Source organism: Talpa europaea (genome assembly GCF_964194135.1).
Source record: "Talpa europaea genome assembly, chromosome: X".
NCBI classification, from domain to species: Eukaryota; Metazoa; Chordata; class Mammalia; order Eulipotyphla; family Talpidae; genus Talpa; species Talpa europaea.
The window spans coordinates 36447253-36472289 of NC_140081.1; the positions used below are offsets into that span (position 1 = coordinate 36447253).

Consider the following 25037-nt stretch of genomic DNA (forward strand, 5'->3'; position numbering starts at 1 on the left):
TTGGGAAGCTACAACTTACAAAATAAAGTACAAACTCTTTTCTATTTAAGGCCACCCAGTAAATGGACATGAACCAAAAAGACGTACTAGCCTTACATCTTTTTCTCACGTCTTCATTACAGAAATTTTCAAACATACTCAAAAGTAGAATATTCTAGGATAGGATCAACATGGCAGCAAGAAACGCTGTGAGTAAGGTCTCCCATTAAAAAAAAAGTTAATAGGGAGGAAAAGTGGCACGTCCCATGAGAACTGGGACACGGAAGATAAACGGAAGACTCCAGCAAATTACCCGAAAAAGAAAGTTGCCATAAAAGAGGACTAGAAGGGAGGAAAGCTCAGAACCCTGCTACCCTCCCCCACCCACAAAGTCAGCACTCTCCGACCAACAGAAAGGAGGAAAAAAAACAAACAAAAAAAAAAAAACTAAAACAACCAACAAGAACAAACTATGCATCAAGCAGGACTGTGAGTGGAACGGAACTATTTCAGCCACCACACCCTGTGAACTGGAGCTGTGGAGAACCCTGCAGGATTTGCCTCAGAGGTGAACGAATGGCTCCAAGCGCCATTAGAGAAAAACAAAGACTCCCGGAGACCTACACACAGCCACAGGGCAGCCGGTAAGCTTGTGCAGAAAAGCAGCACTCTTGAAAAGCAAACGCGGATCGCGGCAGACCAGGTCACCAAGCCAGCGACCTAGGCTTGCAGGGAGACGCGCGGGGGCCCTCACTGAGGTGAAGGTCCCTCACTGAGTAATCAGAAACCAGGTGCCCGGACACTGGAGCAGGGTGCAAAAGGAGCCATTTCTGCGGACACTGAACTGGGCTACAGCCCGCGTCCTGGGCCAGAGGGCTTTGGAACTGAGACCTGGGGCATGAAATTCGGGGCATGGGTTCCCTACAACAGTGGGGCACAAGGCAGACACAGACCCCAAAGATGTTGAGGCTTTCCCCACCACTTCCACTCTGTTCCCCGTCCCACAGGGTGAAAAAAAACAGCTCCCCAAGGACACTAGGAGAGATCTCTGGCGCCACCTAGAGACCAGAAAAAAAATCACCAACACCCCATAGACCAGGGACCTTTCTTCAGCAAAGATGCTCGAAACAGGCAGAAGGCTCCCGGAGGAGCCAGTGGTGATCTGGGAAGTACACCAACACCAGGCCCCTTCTGACCAGCAGTCGGGCCCAGAGGGGGAGCGGGAACCCACCGCCGGGGCAGACCTGGCACGCAGGGAGTGCGTCCCGCATCGCCATTTTATAACAGGGATATTTCTTAAGTAAAGACTGCCTGAAATCAGCAGAAGGCTCCCAGAGGAGCCAGAGGTGAGCTGGGAAGTTCTCCCATGCCAGGCCACTTCTGGCCTGCAGTCCGAGCCAAGAGAGGGAGCGGGAACCCACCGCCGGGGCAGACCAGGGGCACAGGGGAGCGTGTCACTGCATCAGCATTTTAGAACAGGGACCTTCTTCAGTAAAGACAGCTTGAAACCAACAGATGGCTCCTGGAGGAGCCAGAGGGGATGGAGAAGTTCACCCAAAATGCCGGCCAGTCCCACCAACATTGTCCCAATGCATACAACAAATTAGAAAACAGACAGCAGGGAGTAGAAGAACCACACGCAACCTAGTAACTCCTCAGGAAAAAAAGGACACCACAAAAAGAAAACCACCGCCCAGATTGCAATGACAGTAACTTGGAAGAACTTCTGAGCCTTCCAGAAAGAGAAATTAAAATTGCCATGATTAAAAAAGTGACAGAAGTCATAAAGGAAAACAATGATAAGGGGAAAACAATCAACGATCAGAAGAATGAAATTGAGTCCCTAAAGAGGGAAGTAAAAGAAATGCAGGAGATAAAAGAATTAATGGAGGCACAAAAGAACTCTGGGAAAAGCAATGAAAGCAGAAATACATGAAATGGAAGAACAAATAAGTACTCTTGAAGAAACAGAAATATAAAGAAGCAAAACAGAAAAGGAAAGAGAAGTATGAAGGAAAAAGACCGAAGAAAGACTTCAGGAACTATCTGACTCCATGAGGAAAGGAAATATAAGAGTTATAGGAATACCAGAAGTATAGGAAAGAGATGTAGGAATAGAGAAAATATTCAAGGAGATAATTGAAGAGAAATTCACAAACGTGAAGATGGAGCAGAAAATTGATATATAAGAAGCAAGAAGAAGACCAAACTTCCACATAGAAAGGAAAAATATAGCAAGACACATAATAGTAAAGCTCCCAAGAATCCAGGACAAGGAAAAAAATAATGAAGCTGACAAGAGGGAAGAAACAGATACATTCAAAGGAAAACCAATCAGGTTGACATCAGACTTCTCCAAAGAAACACTACGGGCAAGGAGAGAGGAGGGGGACATAGTCAACAGACTCCAAGAAAACAGATGCCAACCAAGAATACTCTATCCCGCAAAGCTCTCCTTCCTCTATGAAGAAAGAATAAGGACCTTCCCAGACAAACAGAAACTCTGGAATTTCATTACGACTAAACCCCCACTCCAAAAAATACTACAAGGAGTCCTAAAGCTAGAACCTCAGAGGGACGAATAACAAAAAAAGTAGGCCAAAAAAAGTAATTAAAAGAATAAATAAATAAAATCAAAGGAAAGACAAACACAATGGCAAATACAGATGCTAACATATCAATATTAACTCTAAATGTAAATGGACTAAACTCTTCAATAAAAAGACACAGAGTCGCAGGCTGGATTAAAAGAAACAAAACCCAACCTTTTGCTGTCTCCAGGAAACACATTTAGCTACAAAAGATAAAAATAGACTCAAAGTTAAAGGATGGAAAACAATCCTACAAGCAAATGGACCAAAAAAGAAATCAAGAACAGCTATACTTATATCAGATAAAACAGATTTCAAACTCAAAAAGATAAAAAGAGACCCCAATGGTCACTACATTATGATCAAGGGGACAATACTTCAAGAAGAAATAACACTCATTAACATATTCATCAAATGGAGGAGCACCAAAATATATCACACAACTATTGTCATCTTTGAAAACAGACATCAGAAAAAACACATACGTAGTGGGAGTCTTCAACATACCACTATCAACAATGGATAGATCAACGGGACAAAAAATAAGTAAAGATACTTAAGCTCTAAATAAGGATCTAGAGAGCTTGGGCTTAATAGACATCTATAGAACACTAAACCCAAAAAAATCTGAGTACACATTGTTCTCAAGTGCACATATATTATTCTCCAGGATTGATCACATACTGGGACACCAGAAAAACATCAACAGATACACCAAGATTGAAATCATACCAACCATCTTTTTCTGACCATGAAGGACTAAAAATAAACCATAAAAACAAGGCAAGGAACACTCCCACCTCATGGAGACCAAAAACCACACTACTGGAAGACCACTGGACTAATGAGGAGATCAAGGAAGAAATTAAAAAATCCTTTGAATTGAATGGCAATGAGGACACCAATTTCCTAAATATATGGGATGCAGCAAAAGCAGTAATAAGAGGAAAATACATAGTAATAGAGGCTCACATCAAGAAACAAGAAAGAACTCAAAGAAACAACCTAATCTCGAAGCTCAAAGATCTAGAAAAAAAACAACAAAAAAATCCCAAAACCAGTAGAAGAAAAGAAATAATAAAAACCAAAGCAGAAATAAATGAAATCGAAACTAAAACAACAATTCAAAGGATCAATGAAACCAAGAGTGGGTACTTCGAAAAAATCATTAAGTAGACAAACCCCTAGCCAGGCTCACAAAGGAAAAAACGGAGAAAACACAAAAAAACAGGATCACAAATGAAAGAGGAGAAATTACAACAGAAGCAGCAGAAATCAAAATAATCAGAAACTACTATGAACAGTTATATGTAAACAAGTTCAACAATCTAGAGGAGATGGACAAATTCCTACAACTCTACAATCACCCAAAGCTAGATAAAGAAGAAATAGAACACCTAAACTGACCAGTTACAAGCAGCGAAATTGAAATGGTAATCAAAAACCTCCCCAAAAACAAAAGCCCAGGACCTGATGGATTTACAAATGAATTCTACCAAACATTCAGAAATGAATTAGTGCCTATCCTTCACAAACTCTTCCAAAAAATTGAGAAGGAAGGGACAATACCAAACACGTTCTATGAAGCCAACATTACACTAATACCAAAACCGAACAAGGACAACACAAAAAAGGAAAACTACAGGCCAATCTCCCTAATGAACACTGATGCAAAAATCCTCAATAAAATTTGAGTTACCAGAATCCAACAATGTATCCATAAGATAATTCACCACAACCAAGTAGGACTCATTCCAGGGACACAAGGATGGTTCAACATCCGAAAATCAATCAACGTTATCCAACACATCAACAAAAAGAAATATAAAAACCATATGATAATATCAATAGATGCTAAGAAAGCTTTCGACAAAGTGCAACACCCATTCATGATAAAAGCCCTTGAAATTCTTGGGATACAAGGAACATAGCTCAACATCATAAAGGCCATCTATGACAAGCCAACAGACAGTATCATTCTCAATGGTGAAAAGTTGAAAGCATTTTCATTAAGATCTGCAACAAGATAAGGATGTCCACTCTCACCACTGCTTTTCAATATAATACTGGAAGTCCTAGCCAGAGCAATAAGACAAGAGAAAGACATCCACGGAATCCAAATAGGAAAAGAAGAAGTCAAACTATCACTATTTGCAGATGATATGATAATATACATATAGAACCCCAAAAACTCCACAGAAAAACTAATTCAACTCATCAATTAGTTCAGTAAAGTGGCAGGATACAAAATCAACATGCAAAAGTCAGTAGCCTTCCTATACACAAAAAATAAATCCAAAGAAGAAGAAATCAAAAAAACAATCCCTTTTATTATCAAAACAAAACAAAAAAAATAAAATACTTCAGAATAAATCTAACAAAAGAGGTAAAGGACCTATACAAAGAAAACTATAAAACACTGTTAAAAGAAATAGAAGACACAAAGAAATGGAAAGACATCCCCTGCTCATGGATTGGAAGGATAAACATTATTAAAATGGCCATCCTACCAAAAGCAATATACAGATGCAATGCTATTCCAATCAAAATTTCAATGTCATTCTTCAAAGAAATACAACAATTATTGATGAAATTCATATGGAATCACAAAAAACCCCGAATAGCCAAAGCTCTCCTGGAAAAAAAAGAAGGGAACGGAGGCATCACACTCCCAGACTTCAAACTATTCTACAAAGCCATAATCATCAAAATTGCATGGTATTGGAACAAGATCAGACACAAAGACCAATGGAATCGAATAGAAAATCCAGAAATAAACCCACAGATTTTTGGTCAACTAATCTTTGACAAAGGAGCAAAGAGTATGCATTGGAGCAAAGAAAGTTTGTTCAATAAATGGTGCTGTGAAAAATGGGTTGCTGCATGCAAAAGAATGAAGCTTGACCACTACCTCACACCATACACAAAAGTCAACTCAAAATGGATTAAAGGACTAGACAAAAGACCTGAAACCACAAAATACGTAGAAGGAAATATAGGTGAAACACTACGTGATATGCACATGAAAGACATCTTTATAGACACATCTTCCAAAGCAGTGATAGTGAAGGCAAAGATCAACAGCTGGGACTACATCAAATTAAAGAGCTTCTGCACAGCAAAAGAGACAATAACCAAAACAAAGAGAAACCCCACCGACTGGGAGAACATTTTTGCACACAACACTAATGATAAAGGACTGATCTGATCACAAAATCTGCAAAGAGCTGATGAGACTCAACAACAACAAATAAAATAATCCTGTCAAAAAATGGGCAGAAGAGCTAAAAAGAAACTTCTCTGAAGAGGAAATGCAAATGGCCAACAGACATATGAAAAAATGTACAACATCACTTGTAATCAGGGAAATGCAAATCAAAACTACCATCTTACACCAGTGAGAATGGCACATATTAAAAAACTAGCAACAACAAATGTTGGCGAGGGTGTGGAGAAAAGGGAACTCTCCTGTACTGTTGGTGGGAGTGCAAACTGTTCCAACCACTATGGAGAGCTGTGTGGAGATTTCTGGACTTACTAAACATAGAGCTTCCATATGATCCAGCAATTCCACTCCTAGGTATTTACCCAAAGGACACAGAAACATCCATTCCAAAGAGCACCTGCACCCCTATGTTTATAGCAGCACTGTTTACAATAGCTAAGCTTTGGAAACAACCCAAATGCCCAAAAATAGAAGACTGGATCAAGAAGATGGGGTACATATACACCATGGAATATTACTCAGCATTCTAAAAAGATAAACACATGCAATTTGCAGCAACATGGATGGCGCTGGAAGGGATCATGCTCAGCGAAATAAGCCAGAAAGAAAAAGAAAAATACCAGATGGTCTCACTCATAGCAGGAATCTAGAAAACTTAAATAAGGGACCAGGAAAATGATTAACTATAAGAAAGTGAAAATCAAAATCACCGAAAAACTATGAACCAGAGACACTCTATGGGGTGTGGTGGTGAGGAGGTGAGAGATTGGGGTCAAAATAAGGGGGTTGCAATTGTATGGGGAATATAAAAATAAAATTTATTTAAAAAAAAAAGTAGAATATTCTAAGAAATCCCAGAATATTCTAGGAAACCCCATCCATCAAAAGCTACAACAAAAGCACCATTTCTCATCCTTGTTTCCACTATATAGCCTCACAATTTTTTTATCCTATTTCATATATTTTAAGATTTATTATATTTATTTATGAATACAAGAACTGGGGTACAGGTGAGAGATGTGGGGGGGTGAGAGGATTCACCAGGACAGAGTAGGGAGCAGAACATGGAGAGCTACTGAAACACACTGCTGAGGGAAGCAGCAGGCAAGTCAGGAGAGGTCTGCTGTGCAATGTGGGTACCTCCCTGGCCAGGGATCAAACTCATGCTGCAGTGGCTGCTGATAGTTTTATAGTGTTGCATTTAACCTCTGAGCCACCAGGGAGACCCATATCCTAAAGTATTTTAAAGCAAATCCTAGGCATCATACCATTTCACCCAGAAATTCTCCAGTTTACATCTCTAAAAGTTATCATGTCCTCATCCCACCTAACATAATTACCAATAATCCCTTAATATCATCTAAAACCCAGTCAATCCATGCTCGTATTTCCCAAATTCAGTGGTGTTTTTTTTTTAAGATTTATTTATTTCTGCATACAAGAACTGGGGTGTAAGCCAGAGGTGTGGGGGTGAGAGGATTCACCAGAGAGAGAGGGGAGCAGAACAGGCAGGTGTACTAAAACAGTTGAGAGGAACAGCGGGTAAGGCAGGAGAGGTCTGCTGCACCATGTGGGTCAGCTCCCTGGCTGTTTGGGGACTGAACTCATGCTGTAGTGGCTGGCAAGAGCTTGATAGCGCTGTCTTTAACTCCTGCGTCACCAGGGAGGCCCCTCAAATTCATTGGTTATTCTTATAGTTGGTTTGTTCAAATCAGGATCCAAACAAGGTCCATACATTCATAACATGTATGCTGCGATGGAACTGTCTCAGTAGTTAAAAAACTGTCTCAGTAGTGAAAGCCAACTACTACATTTTCAGGAATATTACAAACTGATTATTAAACACAATCATTTTAAAATTAAAATTAAATAAACTTACAATTAAATAAGTTATATTAAAAGCCAGGGTAATAAATACTGAAAACACCATTTCTTAATTATTTTAAAATACTTTATAATTTTTTCTTTTGTAGTTGTTTACATTTATTTTACCTGTATGATGAAAAAACTATGAGTGATACCGAACATCCCTTCTTAAATCTGCATTAAATGAGGTCACTGGAGACTTAAAATCAGCCACGGTGTTAGTATTTACACCAAGGAAATCAGCACTTTTCCTTTTTCAGAAAAACAGATGTTAAAACACTTATCAGCTTACTAGTACTGTTTTCCTTTTTTTCCACCATCCCTTAGATCCCCTTTCCAGCCTTTCACCTACCTCCCCTCTCTCTTAAACTCAGAAAACTCACTTTGTTAGTATCCACTAGTTTTCAAATTATCCACTATATAAATATCTAATCTTTTTATTTGCCATTCTGACTTGCTTTATTCACATAATTCACTCAAATTCCTTACATATTCCTGTAAATGGTAAACTTTTCTTTTTTCCATATAGTTTCATATATATGTTATATATATATAATGTTCTTATATGTTTATATACCATATAAGTTCTGCTCCAGTCCTCTAACAATTAGCACTTAGGTTGTCTCCATATCCTAGCTATTATAAATAATGCCTCAATAAACTTTGCAGAACATGTAACTTTTTGAGTTGATGGATTCATGTTCTTTGAATAGCTGCTCCAAAGTGGGATTGCCAGGTCATATATTATTTTCAAGTTCAGTTTTTTAAGGTAAGTCTGCATTGTTTTCCAAAATGGCTGCATTATTTTACATTCCTGCAAACAATATATTAAGGTTTATTTTTCTGCACATCCTTTCTAGTACTTGTTAATCTTCTTAATATGTGCCACCCTCAAAGATCATTATGCTTCATTGTCATTTTGATTGTATCTTCCTTATTAAAAGTGATGTGGACCATTTTTTCACATCTCTTGGCCCACTGGATATCTATCCTCTTCGGAGAATTCTCTCTTCAGATTTCCTGCCCATTTATTAATTGGGTTGTTTGGTGTTTTTGGATATTAACATGATGTCAGTTGGGTAATGTGTGAATATTTTCTCCCACTCAGTAGATGTCTTTTTAACTTACTTATACTTTCACTTTTTAATCTGAGGCAATCCCATTGTTTATTTCACTTGCCATAGGGGTCCAATCTCCAAAAACACCTTTTACCATTGATGTCATGAATTGTATCACCAATGTTTCCTTCTACATTTTTTATTGTTGTAGGTCTTATATCTAAGTCTTTAATCCATTTTGAGTTTATTTTTGTGTGTGGAGTCAAAGAGTGTTCCAACATCTTTCTGTCACATGCGTCCATCTACTTTACTTAGCACTATTTTGTGTGTATGTATAACACTTTTAAAATTGTATTAAAACAATACAATGTACACAAAAACTGTCTATTTGTTCCCTGCACAACCTAGCATTGGGATTGGTGACTCTAATAATAGTTGGGCTGCTTTTTTTTTATTTATACAAGAACCGGGGTACAGGCCAGATGCACAGGAGAGTGAGAGGATTCACCAGAGACAGAGCAGGGAACAAAACAGGCAGACTGACGAAATACACTGCTGAGGGGAGCAGCAGGTGAGACAGGAGAGGTCTGCTCGCCATGTGGGTTGCTCTGAAGACGGCGGGGATCAAACCAGCACTGCATAGGCTGCGCACAGCTTCAAAGCACTGTGCTCAACTGCCTGCGCCACCAGGGAGGCCCCTGGGCTGCTTTCTTAGAGGAGATATTGTGAGCAATCTCAGCACAGAAAGATCTGTTGCACATCAGCAGCACTTTGAGCTTCTTGACATTGTGCAACAGGAATTTCTGAAAACAACTATGTAGCATGTGCTTTGTTTTCTTGTTGCTTTCATAACCAACGCTGGTCATCAAGCTCTGCCCCTTGATTCTTCTACATACCCCCTTATCAGTGTCTCTGGGTTTTTGCCAGTTATGCTTAATTTTGACACTTTGCCTATCACTTTGATGGGCACTGGATGAACTGCACTTAATTTTGCCCATCACTTTGATGGGCACTGGATGAACTGCTTGGGAAACTTTTTGACAATCCTGGGCTTTTTGGAGGGTCTGAGGGTGGTCATTACGAAAGGAGATGGTCCTCTGAAAAAATTCTTAACATCACTTTTTGCCAACTTTTTTTTTTTTGACAGAAGTACTATGATCTCTTCCACAGTGGCCATTCAGGGCCAAAGAGTTTCCAATCGTTGAAGTTATAATGTGGATAAAGCTAAATTGGGAGCCAAGGGGGTAATTTCCCCTTCCTCTATTTGTTCTCCTAGACTGGTAAATAATCAAATTAATATCAAAAAGACTGATGAGAAAAAATACCAAAAAGAAGTTTAATCATAATATGTATACCTCTGTATACAATGGGAGGGGCCCAGTAAAAACTAAGTAACTCTTCCAGCACTATTTATTAAAGAGACTCTCCTTCCCCATAGTATGGCCATGGCTCCTTACTTCATATAGGCCTGGATTAATTTCTGGGCTTTTGATTCCGTAGCATTAATCCATATGTCTTTTTTTATTCCAGTATCATACTGTTGTAATTAGTTTGCTTATCATAATTTAAAATCAGGTAACATGATAACTCATTTTTTCCCTTTTTTTAAGATTTATTTATTTATACATACAAGTACTGAGGTATAGGCTAGAGGAGTGGGGAGTGAGAGGATCCACCAGAGACAGAGTGGGGAACAGAAAAGGCAGATCTGGGCCTCCCCGGTGGCGCAGCGGTTGAGCGCTGGTTTGCGAAGCTGCCCGCAGCCTCTGCAGCACCGGTTCGATCCCCGGCCGCCAGGTGAGGGTCCCACATGGTGCGCAGACCTCTCCTGCCGCCCGTTGCTCCCCTCAGCAGTGTACTTCGTCACTGCCTGTTCTACTCTCCGCTCTGACTCTGGTGAATTCTCTCACCCTCCTGTGTCTCTGACTGTACCCAGTGCTTGTATAAATAAATAAATAAATCTTTAAAAAAAAGAAAAGGCAGATCTACTGAAATGGACTGCTGATGGGAGCAGCAGGTGAGACAGGAGAGGTCTGCAGCACCATGTGTGTCAGCTCCCTGGCTGGGGATCGAACTCATGCTGCAGTGACTGCTGAAAGCTTGATAGCACTGAGACTTACCCTCCTGAGCCACCAGGGATGCCCAATTCCCCCCCCCCCGCCTTTTTTTTTTTTTCCTCAGAATTCCTTTAACTATTCAAGACCTTTCATGATTTTATATAATTTTAATGATTTTAGCCCTATGTCTTTGTAGACTACTGTTGGCATTTTAATAGTGATCAAATTAAATTTATGCATCTTTTTTAAGTAATTTTTAAAAATATTTATTTATTTATGCATACAAGAACTGGGGTACAGGCCAGAGGTGTGGGGGTGAGAGGATTCACAAGAGACAGAGTGGGGAACAGAACAGGCGGATTGACTGAAATACACTGCTGAGGGGAGCAGCAGGCAAGACAGGAGAGGTCTGCTGCACCATGTGGGTCACCTCCCTGGCCGGAGATAGAACTCATGCTGCAATGGCTGCGGACAGCTTCACAGTGCTGCATTTTAACCTCTTGCGCCACCAGGGAGGCCCCTATGCATCTCTTTTGTTGAATAGTCATTTTGATTATTGGCTCTCCCCATAAAAATGGAATGTCTTTCCATCTTTTTGTCTTGTTCAGTAGACTCTTACAGTCTTCCAGTTTTTATTACATATAGCCTAACCTTCTGGTTAGATAAAATCCTAGGTATTTGATTTTTTTGATGTGATTGTGAATAGAATTTTTTTCTTATTCATTATTTGCACATGCAAATGCAAATAATTTTGTACGTTGATTTTGTAATCTTCAACCTCACTGTATTCATTTATTTTTTCAAGTAGCTTTTTGGTAGTATTTAGGGGTTTCCATATATAGTATCATATCACCTACAAATGAGTTCCATTTCTTCATTTCCAGCCTAGATTCCTTTTATTTCCTGTTGTTGTCTGATTGCTTTAGCTAAATCCTCTAATACTAAATTAGACAGAAGTGGTCACAGTGGGCATCCTTGTTTCGTTCCTGATCTTAAAGAGGAAGCTTTCAAGTTTTCACCACTAAGTATTATATTGGTTATAGGTGAGTGAGATATGGCCTTTATTATGTTGAGATAGATTTTGTCTATACCCATCTTGTTCTGTTTTTAATAAAAAATGGGTGAATATTCTCAAATGCTTTCTTTACATTTATTGATTTATTATTATTTTTAGCTTTTGTTGTTATAATGTATTACATTGAATGATTTACATATATTAAACCATCCTTGCATCCCTGGAATAAATTCCACTTGATCATGATGCATAAGCCTTCCTTGTAATGTATTGTTGAACTCAATTTTCTAGGATTTCACTGAAGATTTTCACATTGATATTCATCAAAGATACTGGTCTGCAATTTTCTTGTGCTCTCTGTCTGGTTTTGGTATGATGGCATCATAAGACATATTAGGGAAAATTTCCTCTTCTTGTTTAGAAATAATTTTGCCAAGATGGGCATATGTTCTTTAAAGGTTTAACAGAAGTCTCTTGTAAAGTCATCTGGCTCAATGTTTTTGTTTTTAAGAAGACTTTTTTAAAATTACTATTCCAATTTTCATGCTTCTGGTAGTTTTATTCAACTCTTCTGTTTTTTCTCAGTTTAGTCTTGGTAAACTGTACCACTGTAAAATTTTTCCATTGCTGGGCCTCCCCTGGTGGCCCAGTGGTTGAGCTCTGGGCTGCGAGGCTGCCCGCAGCCTCTACAGCACCAGTTCGTTCCCCCGCTGTCAGTGAGGGTCCCACAAAAAAAATTTTTTTCTTTTCTTCCATTTTCCATTTCTTCCATTTCTTCTTAAATTTATTGATGTATAATTGTTCATAGTAATCTCTTATGGTCCTTTGTATTTCTATGCTGTCTGTGGTAATTTCTCTTCTCACTTATAATTCTGTTATTGTTTTGTCTTTTCATTTCTGTTAGTCAGCTAGAAGTTTATCAATTTTATCTTCTTGAAGAGCAAACTCTTAATTTCATTGCTCTTTTGTATGGGCTTTTTGATTTCCATGTCATTGATTTTTCTACTCTTACTATTTCCTTCCTTTTATTAATGTTGCTTGTTCCTCTTTCTCAAGTTGCTTTAGGTATAATATTAAGTTGTTCATTTGGGACTTTTCTTGCTTCTTAACATGGGCCTGTACTGTAATTAAGACCATTTTTGCTGTACCCTATAAATTCTGATAGCATTTATTCTCATTTCATTAGTGTTGAGGTATTTTCTATTCCCTCCTTAGTTCAATAGCTATTAAGCAGCATGTTGTTCAGCCTCAATGTATTTAAGGCTTTTGTAGTTTTATTTATATATTTGATTTCCAGCCTTATTGCATTATGGTCAGGAAGAGTGCTTGATATGATTTCATTCTTCATACTTTTATTGACAATTGACTTGTGTCCCAATTGTGACCTTATTTATTGTATTGCCTCCCCACACAAACCTCTAAAGTCAGACATATTTGGTGTCAAATACCACCATTATTTCACAAAACCTCTGATTCTCAGTCTCATTGTATACAAATTGAAGATCATGCCATTTTGTAGGGATAAAAAAAAGATAGCATGTAGCATACAGTATAGATTTAATAATAACATCTATTAGTATTAGTCACCTGAAACACTCCAATGGTCTTTTTCACGGCCTATCCTGAGCCACTCAACCACATATGAAGTAGATTTCTTTGAAATAGTCCTAATATTTTGTTTCTACCTGCCTCATATCCCTTACCTATACTCTTATCTTCTTATTTTTATATTTATTTGTCAATATGTATTATTGCCCTACTAAATCTCTAAGCTCTTTGTAGGTAGCCAACACTTTATAACCACATTTGCATCCCTTGCAATTTCTAACACAAAACAATTACTCACAGGAGGGAATCTAATGCTATATCCATTGAACCATATTTTGCATGCACTTTTGTAATTAGGCTTTCATAACTAGAAGAAGCCTTCAAAACCATTTAGCCAATCTTTCTTATTCTATTTTGGAAAATAAGATATATCTAGTAAATATCTAAATAGTATTAACAAGCAGATATAGATGATATATTTGTACATTATCCCAAGACACTAACATGGAACATTTTATATGACCCCAATAGAGTATAGGTAGAGAGCATAAATCTAAAAGCTTGTTTTATAACAATTATATAGAAGTAAGCCAAAATTTGGTTTGACTTAATTGACCTATGAAATGTGGCAATTTGTTAAGTAAAAAGAATAAAATTATACTTACGCTGGTTACTTTACGGTATATTTGAGCTGCATTCTGGCACTCAGAATAGGGGTACTCTGAAGTAGCCATTTCCAGCATACACATTCCAAAAGCATAGACATCCACAGATTCATCATAGTGTTCTTCATACATCTCTGGGGCCATAAACTCCGGAGTACCTATAAAACAACACCACAACCACATTTTTATTAAAAAGGCAAATGTATTCACAAAGATGACATACACTTTGCCATAAGAATTACCTGATTTAACTTCTGCTCCCTAGAGGCAAATTTATAAATGCAAAATTTGTTGAATACCTGCTATATCTATATTTTATGTTACTTTTAATCACGATAAAGTATAATTAGTAGTGCTCAAACTTTAGACGATTACTAAAATCTATTTTAATTTTATTATTCTTTTATTCAATTTTTTCTGAATCAAATTAGTAAGTCCTCTTTCTTCAGTTCTTAGAACATTTCAATAATCTTAAATATATCCCCCACACAAGAAAAACTATTGTAGTAACATATATCTGAGGAGGTGTGAACCTTTCCCCCTAAACCATATACAATGTTGTAAACCTATGTTACCTCAATAAGAAACACAAACAAATCTGTTTATAGATGAGGTAATAGTACTGTATCAGTATCTTCCTACTTTTGATCCTTGTAGGGTAATTTGCACAAAAAAGTCCTTCTTTTTAGCAAAAGCATACCGGTATATTTAGAAACAAAGTATCACTGTGTTTATAAAAGAAATACACCTAGGATGTCTCTGAAATAAGTTAACAAGTAATGGATGTTTCAAAGCAAATTCACATTCTAGGCCAGGGGTCAGCAAACTTCTCTGTATGGGTAAAAAAGCAAATACATTAGGCTTTGGTGTGTGGTCTCTCACAATTATCAACTCTATGGAAGTGCAAAAGCAGCCATACACAATACAAAAAAGAGTAAATGTGACTGTTCCAATAAAACTTTATGGACAAAATTAGTCAGCAGGATAAGATTTGGTCCATGAGTCAAAATTTGCTAATCCCTTTTTTAGACATACACAATTAACAAATCTCTTTGCCCATCCATTAAACTACAAAATGTTACTCACCAATGACACTCTTAGCAAATGATGTGCGCATTAAGGTGGCTAGTCCTAAGTCACCAATCTTCACAGATCCAGTGGGTCCCGTGATGAAAATATTGTCACACTTCAGATCCCGGTGAATAATAGGAGGAGTCCTAGTGTGCAAGAACTGCAACCCCTTTAAAATTTGCCTGCACCAGCTCCTTAAGACCTTTGGTTTCATGACTTTAAATCGCTTTAAGTACCTATACAAAGAAACAAAAGACCACACGTAAACCTACATATCTTTCTTATTATATGAGCACTAACAGGGTAAATCAAGTAAGCTACGTTGATATTTTATGTATTACAATTGCCATCACTGAGTTGCTTTATGTTGTCTTCTATAGTGAAAAAACTTTAAATCTAAATCTTTCTTACCTAGAAAAGACATTCGACCAAGTTTAACATTTTAAATTCAAAATAAGAATCATTACAATTAGAGTGACCTTTTGTAGAATGGCAGCACAATTTTAAAATGAAAGCTCTTTTCTACATCCTAATAACTGCTTGTAAATCACCAAAGAGTTTAACTATGTAAAATTTTAGTACAAAGATGCTAGGAAACAGAAAACATATATACCCTACATTTAAGAGTTACAAATAAGTGATTATACTACCTAATGAAAAACTGTAGTCAGAAATGAAGCAACAGACCATAACTACATAGTTATAGTACTGCTCACTGGATATGTGAAACAGGCCATACACCACCCTTTCATTATCTTTTACAAAATGACATTATCTCTATAGATTTCTAATTCTAAATTTCTATAATATACAACAAATATTAATTTCTAAACATTGTGTTTTCTAACAAAAAAAAAACTTCATTAATATCCTAATTTTTTATTCTGCCCTGAAACACAGATTTAGATTCTACAAAATCTTTAATCAACAGCTTTTTTAACTCTTGAAAATTATTTACAACTAAAACTCCATCAGGGCTATCAGGATCAACTTACGTCTTTAAGGTTCCTGATGTCATAAGTTCAGTCACTAATACAATACATTTCTTTCCTTTTAAAATCGATTCCCAGGAATCATAAAATCGAACAATATTGGGATGTTGGAGACCTTTCAACATCTCTGCTTCTTCCTTGAACCTTTGTTGCTCAGCTTTGGTTAATTTCCGGTCCTGAAATAGAGGAACAATTTCCAAACTAAAGTCTAGAAATTTTCAGTACATTTCTAACATCACTCAAATGAGTGTTTTATTGTATTTATTTCTGTATATATTTATTTTTGCCTAATAATTTTTTTACTCAGGACTTACATATGCACTCATGCCTTTTGTTACTTACTTTGACTGTTCTCACATAGCAACAGCAGCAGTTGTTACATTTCATAACTATGTTATAAATTCACCTGTATAATAAATCAATATATTGAAAGCCAGTATCTCAGGTGTTAATTAAAATTTTCATCTTACTCATTTCCCAGTATATACATACATCAAATCATAATGTTGTACACCTTAAACTTTATACATTTTTATGTCAATTATATCAGTAAAGCTAGAAAGATAAAAAAATAAAATTTCCTTTGCTGAGAAAGAAAAACAGATCTCAAAATGAGAAAAATAATCAAAAGAAATAATAAACAAGTTTACCTAAGAAATCCTGGAATTTCCACATCTAGAGAATCTATAATGTCTTGGCAGGAATAATCAAAATGTTCTTCACATAAGACATTTATTCTTGTTAAATAGCTGCATTGCCAACATATTTTTAAACAAAAATATAAAGTTACCAACTAGTGAAAGACTTTCAAACAAATTGGACCCTTAAGGCCTCCCTGGTGGCACAAGGGGTTAAGCATCTCGCTGTGAATCAATCCGCAGCCTCTGCAGCATGAGTTCAATCACAGGGCGGCCAGGGAGAAACCCACATGGTGCAGCAGACCTCTTTTGTCTCACCCGCTGCTCCCTTCAGCAGTGTACTTCAGTCAATCTGCCTGTTCTGTTCCCTACTCTGTCTCTGGTGAATCCTCTCACCCCCCGCATCTCTGGCCTATACCCTAGCTCTTGTATGCATAAATAAATAAATATTAAAAAAAAAAAGAAAAAGAAATTGGACCACTAATCTGCTACATTAAATGCTGTAAGTCAAAGGAGCAATGCATACACAATTCTGAGGGATGACTGTGACCCTAATGTTCTGATATGTTGCAGATATGCTATCAATTAAGTTTATGAGGGGAAAATATACAGATTTCCATGAAAACAAGAACACAGAAAGTGTGTCATGCCATACACTCTTAAAATTTAACTCAAAGAAGAAAAAGGAAGTCTCCTGCACTGTTGGTGGGAGTGCAAACTGGTCCAATCACTATGGAGAGCTGCGTGGAGATTTCTTGACCTACTAAACATAGAGCTTCCATATGAACCAGCAATTCCATTCCTAGGTATTTACCCAAAGGACACAAAAACATCAATTCCGAAGAGCACCTGCACCCCTATGTTTATAGCAGCACTATTTACAATAGCTAAGCTTTGGAAACAACACAAATGCCCAAAAATAGAGGACTGGATCAAGAAGATATGGTACATATACACCATGGAATATTGCTCAGCATTCAAAAAAGATAAACACATGCAATTTGCAGCAACATGGATGGCGCTGGAAGGGATCATGCTCAGCGAAATAAGCCAGAAAGAAAAAGAACAATAAACGGATGGTCTCGCTCATAGCAGGAATCTAGAAAACTTAAATAAGGGACCAGGAAAAAGAATAACTATAAGAAAGAAAATATCAAAATCGACAAACTATGAACCAGAGACACTCTATGGCGGGTAGGGGGCGGGGAAAGGAGGGCTTGGGGTCAAAATAAGGGGGTTGTAATTGTATGGGGAATATAAAAAATGAAAAAAAAAAGATGCAACCTACGAAGCTATCCTCAGGAAAAATAAAAAAATAACTCAAAGAATTTCAATTAAAGATGTGGTCAAAGAACCAAAAAAGGGGTCAGGGAAAAAATAATAACAATAAAAATCAAAACAAAACAAAACAAAACAAATTAACAGGCAACTATAAATCAGAGACATTCTTCAGGGGAGGAGGAGGGAGAGGGATCAAAACAAGGGCAGGACGAGCATATGGGACTATGGTGATGGTGCACGGGTGAATTGGTAGTGGGAATTCTATGGGGACTACACCTGAGAAAAGAAAGCAAGCATTGTACAAAAATGAACAATGATGTAAAATATATATAACTTTAAAAAATGTGATCAAATAAAATCATTATAAAAGTAGAGTGTAGCAAACAATAAACAATAAGAAACTACTTAAGATATAGCTTACTTAAGAGTAAGCCATAAAATTCTGTAATAATTCATTAAAATCTAATAAAAAAGAAAGAATAAAAAACTTTGTCTTTGGTAAGGGGAGCAGAACAAAAGGAAGTGATGAAACGATTTTAAGTTTTGATGTTGATAGAGAAACATATAGCATGCTAGTTAAAAATTTAGGTATGCAAAGTGGGAGTGGGAGGATGTAAAGGGTGTAGTCCAATGGACTATGGTGGAGTTTTATGGGTGTCTTGATAGTGGTTGTGGTGTGGTAACAACACCTGAAGGGTGTGATCCTATACCTCTGAATCACATACAGTCTTGCAAGCTAGTGTGACCTCAATAAAAGGGGAAAAAAATTAGCTACCGATTTCCATTTCAGGATGGTTGACAACTTATTAAATTAATTCCCCTCCCTTCCTAAAACCTACCAAAAAGACAAAATATAAACCCAGAGTAGTGATGGAAATACGAGGATTCAAACAAAAGATCTGAACCTTTATCAGGTTGAAAGGGTTCCATTCTGTTCCAAGTTTGCTGAGTTTTTATCACAAATGGATATCGAATTTCTTCAACTGCTTTTTCTACATCTATTGAAATGATCATATTTTGCCTTCTATAATCTGTTAATAAATCAAATTACATATTGCCAGAGTTGATGTGCTAATGTGATGTTGAATGTTTTTTCCTCTATGTTGATAAGGGATATTAGTCTGGAGTTTTCTTGCAATGTCTTTATCTGGTTTGATATCAAGTGGGTGGTCTCTGGCTTGACTCTTGCTCTACTGCCTTGGGCAATCATTAACTCTGAAAAAGTTAGTATACAAATGAAGGCTTGGGCCTCTACTTTGTCTTTCTATCCCTTCTAATTTTCTCTTCAGGGATTTTCTAGAGTGATCTCTTTCCAAATGTTTACACTACTTATCTTCCTAAAACATCCACAACAATTTTGAAAATAATGGTAATAATAGTCATCACTAACTTTCATTGATTTTAATAAAAATAGCTTTATTATTTTGTAGCTTAGAATGTTTACATAGTTTTTTTTTTGTTTTTTGCAAATATAACAGGTTGAAGTAATTACCTTATATTCCTGTTTTACTTTTGTTTTAAAATTAGGAGTGGCTGCCAAATTTTATCAAATGTTTTCTCAGCACCCACTGATATAATTACATGGCTTACTGATGGGTTCCTGATATAGAACCATTCTTAAAATCTTAAAACAAAGCCTACCTAATTGTAATATATTATTCTTTTCACCCACTGATGAATTTTATTTGTGAGTTTTTACTAATGATTTAACATCTACATTCACACTTGAGATTAACCTATAGTTTTTCTTTAATGCAGCACATAGGATTTGGTATTAGATTATAATGGTTTTAAGAAATCAAATGGGATTAAGTAGTTTTAACATTGGAATCACATGCCATTTAAAGGTTACCTAAAAATCAAGCTCTGAATCCACTTACTCCTGATGCTTTTTCTCTTTTTAAACTGTAAAAAAATGCAGGTGTAAAGATTAAGGTAATTTAAGATTAAGGTTCAGCTTAAGTGAACTTCAACTTTTTGCCATGGTTGCTTCAAATTTAATAAGACATTACAGATATAGATGATGTCCCCTAGGTATCCCTTTCCTTGATCCTATCCTTTTCTTCCCTTCCCAGAAGTAACCATTATCTGAACTGGGTGTTTAAGGTTTTGAAAGGTTTTTAAATATTTTAAATTACATGTCTGTATCCATAAGCAATATAGTTTCATAAAGTGCTAAAACTTCACATAGGTTGTTATCATAAGGTATATGTCCTTTTACAAACTATTTTGCTATTATCTATTCTTATATGTATAATTTTTCAACTCAGTATTTAAAATGTTTCATACTATAATGCTGGGGAAAATTTGTTGTCAGAGTTGCACCTCATATTATTTCTAATTATTTTACTCTTTTCCAGAGTATGGTGACATTTCATCTCTCATTTTTCTTTCACATATTTTTACCCTCTTATGTCTTCATCAGATCTACCCTCTTATGTCTTCATCTTAATCATTTTTCAGAGAGCCGAAAAAACAGAATTTATCTTACTTTTATGTTTACATTTTTGATTAATTTTATTTTTATTAATTGCCTCTTATTTTCTTTTGTTATTTCCCTAATTTCTTAAGACAAGTATTTTCCTTCTAGCTATTGTTCATCAATAAATAAGACATTTTAAAGTGTCTTTTACCATCATTGTGTACCCAGAACTCCATAATGAAGATATTTTAGGTGATAAATTTTCTTCACAGTATAGATTTTGCAATGATCCACAAAGTTTTTTGTAATATCTTCTCTCTTTCATTGCTTTCTAAGTAGTCTATAATTTCAGTTTTGATTTTCTCCTTGATCTAAAATTTATCTAGGAGTGTGACTTCTGATCTCCAGTCAATTAAAAACCTTTTGTTTATTATTTATTTTCGACTTTTTTGAGTGATGCAGAATATAAAATCTCTTTTCTTTAGCTTAAGGTTTTCTTTGGGACACATATTTAACGAACTTTTTCAATGACTTGTAGACTATTTAAAATATATAAGGTTCTACATACCCACCAAACGGATTCTGTGGATTATATAATCCAAGTCCTCTATATTCATTCATACTTAGTCTGGCAGATCTGTTCTATTGTGAAAGAAATGCACCCCAAATTTCTTACAAATTGCTATATATTCATCCAGTTTCCCTGAATCTATCAGTGACTCTGAGTTTAAAATACTAGCCAGCATATTTTTGGTGCTTATAGGTCTTTATCTTCTTAACCTGTGAAATAAACAAAAATAACTTCATAATATCCTATCTAATGCTTTGACTTTACTTTCTTCCTCCTGTGATAGTAATATTGCCACTCATGCTTTCTTTTTGCTTAACCTTCATCAGTTTTAAATATGCTTTCAGTAGACAATACATGTGGGTTTTGTCTTTTAACCCCATCTGACAATCTGAGTTTATTTTAACAAGTAAATGTTATATATTCACATTTGATCTAGCAAATGATATATTTAAGTTTACTCCTTACATCATATTTTAGGTTTTATTTATTTTACTTAGTTGTTTCCTTTATCCCTGTTAGAAATATATAGGGAGAAGTTTTTAACTATGGAGACGAAAGACTTGTAATACTGAAAACTACAAAGCATTGCTAAAATTAAAGAAGACATATAAGTGAAAACTATTTTTATGGATTGGGAGTCTTAATATTATTAAGATGTCGATGCCAAAAGAGATACGCAGATACAACATAATCCTATCAAAGTGTCAATGACATTTTTTGCAGAAATAGACATAACCCATTCTAAAATCTATATGGAATCTCAAGGGACCTAAAACCCTCATACACAAAACAATCTTGAAAAAGAACAGAACTGAAGTTCCTGATTTCAAAACTTACTACAAAGCTTCAGTGATCAAAATAGTGTGATAATGGTTTAAAGACAGTCATAAAAGTCAATGAAATTGGGGAGGTGTTGTTTAGGGGTATAAACTTACAATTAGTAGATTAAAAACATTATGGACATGTAATGTATAACATAATATTATAATACATAATACTGTATGAACTTTAAAGTTGCAAAAATACTAAATATTAATTGTTCTTCATACCAAAAAATGATAAATATGTGACATGATAAAAGTGTTAGCTAACACTGCTAGTAATCATACTGCAACATACAAATATATCAAACCAACACACCTTAAACATACAAAATTATATATCTCAAGTTTTAAAAGTCTAAAAAAAGAAACTCAAAGAACAAAAGCAAGGAATGCAAGACTTAGAAGAGACATGAAAACAAGTAGAGTGTTTATGCTTTGCTCTCTAACCTAAGATGATCAATAAGTTCTAAATGTTTTTAACTAGAAGTCATCCACTAATGATAGATCAGATCTACCCTAAAGAATAAGCAATACATTTTTATGTTTTCTGATTAAAATAATAGAATGCAAGTCTTTCATGTGCCAAATTAAACTACCTCACTTTATCCTTTCATCCTATGAGTCAAAAATTGTCAACATTAGGAATAAACAACTTTAAAAAAATTACTACAACTACTGTCCTGGATGTATTGCTGGACATAAAGTTCACTGGAAAGGTACAGCCAAGGTCTTCATAAATCCTCTTACTCCTAATTCAGTGAATGTAAAATAATCCTGTCAAACTAGCACCAAAGTCAAGAAGAGAGCTTTCAGCTCTCTGTGTCCTTTGGAGACAATTTCTTTCTCTGTCTCTGTCTCTGTCTCTCTCTCGCTCGCTCTCTCTCAATAAAAACCACTTGATAAAGTAAGTAACTTTTATATACTGTCATCGAGAATTCTTATACAAGAAAGGAATTACAAATGAAAAAAAGGCAAACTATAATAGAAAGAACTGATAGCTAATGGAATTGACATAGAAGCCAGGAAAATTACAGTCTATCAAAATGATCCCCATATTTTACTGTCTGTAGATAAAGTCACCAAAAAAAAGCATTAAATAACAATTTTTCACCATTATTATACATGTCTAATAAATATGAGGTCAAATGCAAAGTTACCAAATAGATTTCAACTACTCCATATTAGTTTAAAAAGAAACACTATCCTTTAATGAATGTTATCTAAACATTTAATCAGTTATGTTACATGGTATGCTAAAAATGTACACAAAATCTTTCCTGCACCAAGGCACAGTACCAACATGACTAACCTGCATATGTATTTACTCAAGATAAGCAGCATTTCATTTCCCAACGGTAAACTATGGCTTTATCAGTTATATCTCTTAATGCAAACACCAACAGCAAACTACAGAACGAGAACAGATCCAGAGGCTACTTTGATCTGTTTCTGCAAATGTGAAAGACGGAAGACATTATCAACAATGATATAAAAGCTATTTATAAAATAACATGTTCAAGTGAGGATGACCAATATGAAGGCTTTAAAAATGGTATTTAATTTACAAAGCAGTCTATCAATGAATATTCTGGATAAAGATGAGGTTGCTCACTATTTTATCATTATAATTTATTGACCACTCAAACATGTGCCATGTGCTTTACAGTCATTATATCTAATCCTTAACATTGTATTTCTCAAGCTGAGCAGCAGGTACATAATCTCCACTGTTATCATTTATTCATTTTTGTGTATTAGAAATATATTTTTCTCTTTAAAAAGATGAAAAACAAAAGTTTCAAATTTCTGCTAAAAATTGTTCAATATACCTAACTAGCACAGGAAACACTGGAACTTAGCTCTGTTCTAAACCCTGAACACTATAATTTATCATTCTGCCTCTCAGAAATAGTATTTGCAGCAACAGTTGCAGGTATCTCATTCACAAACCTCACTCCATAGAGAGATGGTATAGCATCCCAGAAATAAAGCTAAATAAAATAAACACACATCAGAGTAATGATAATGTGTGTCATTGTATGGCACATGATGGTAATAACATCAATGTATTAACAAATCAGCATAATAGTAGTATCAAACTATATTTGCATGTTAAAGCTTTTAGACCACAATGGTACTAATACCCAAGGAAAAGTGCTCACTGACAGTGGTCAAAATAACATATGCAAATGGGGAACAAAACATATACCAAACCAGGTTTGCTAGTCTTCCAGTTCTGTTGAATAGAGAGGATGTCTTCAACCAGTCAGGAATTGAATCCAGCTAGTTCATTTGGTCAGTCCATTTTCTTGGCAGGAACAACCAGTTCCTTTGTTCTGACTCTATACTTACCAAGTCAGCTTCTAATTATAATTTACTTCCCATCTATCTAGACTACAGACCAACTGGAGCATTTGACCTAACAACTATATTCCTTATCCGAAATTATTAGATGTGTGTCCTAGATGCAGGGGTTTGAATTAACACAAGTGAATCTTCCTCACATATCCAACCGCCTCTGGACATTGACAAAATGTAAAACCCAGACATTGAACCATGGAAACCTAGCCATAAAACTGTCCTCAGAGGTCCACAAGCCTGGTAATGTCCATAAATGACATCACTGACTAGTATCACTTGAGCTGCCGCAGTTTAATGTTAAGAACATTATTTAAACAGGGTCCATTTGTGAAATAAATTGTTCTAAATTAGTAAAAAGCATAAAAGAATGATCTGCTCAAATAATTAATGAGGAAGAAATTCTTAAATTATCCCTGCAAATGTTTTTATATATAATTTATAGAATACAAATCCCTGCTCTACCTTTGTACAAGCTGCTTAATGTATCTAAACCTTTGTTCCACCACCTGAAAATTAATCATTTCTACCTCATATAACCATTGCAAGAATTGAATAAAATATTCAAATTAAGTACCTGTGTAAGTGCTCAATTGATGTCAATTTTGAAAAATGGAAAGTAATAATATATTAATAACATGATGGACTAAATTTCCTCAACCACAAATTCCCTAATTGGTGGTTTTCAGAAACTTGATAGCCATACTTAGGAAGAGGCCACATAAAACTAAAAGGTAATGAGGAGGAGGAGAGAGTACTTTTTCTTTTTTTTTTTTTTTTTTTTATAGAGGCATGCTTTTATTTATTTGTTTGCTGGTTTGTTTGTTTGTTTTGTTTATACATGCACTGGGTACAGTCAGAAGCGCGGGAGGGTG

General features: G+C 35.8%; 1 protein-coding gene across 1 annotated transcript in view; it reads right to left on the reverse strand.

The window, feature by feature from the left end:
* WNK3 (WNK lysine deficient protein kinase 3) overlaps positions 1 to 25037 on the reverse strand; it is a gene marked incomplete at both ends in the record, with an annotated part of 180415 nt that overhangs the window by 146105 nt on the left and 9273 nt on the right. Inside the window, 3 exons of the mRNA XM_084258456.1 lie at positions 14006 to 14163; positions 15092 to 15312; positions 16072 to 16244. Of these exons, the coding sequence (XP_084114582.1) occupies positions 14006 to 14163; positions 15092 to 15312; positions 16072 to 16244 (552 nt within the window). The remainder of the gene's footprint in view (positions 1 to 14005; positions 14164 to 15091; positions 15313 to 16071; positions 16245 to 25037) is intronic.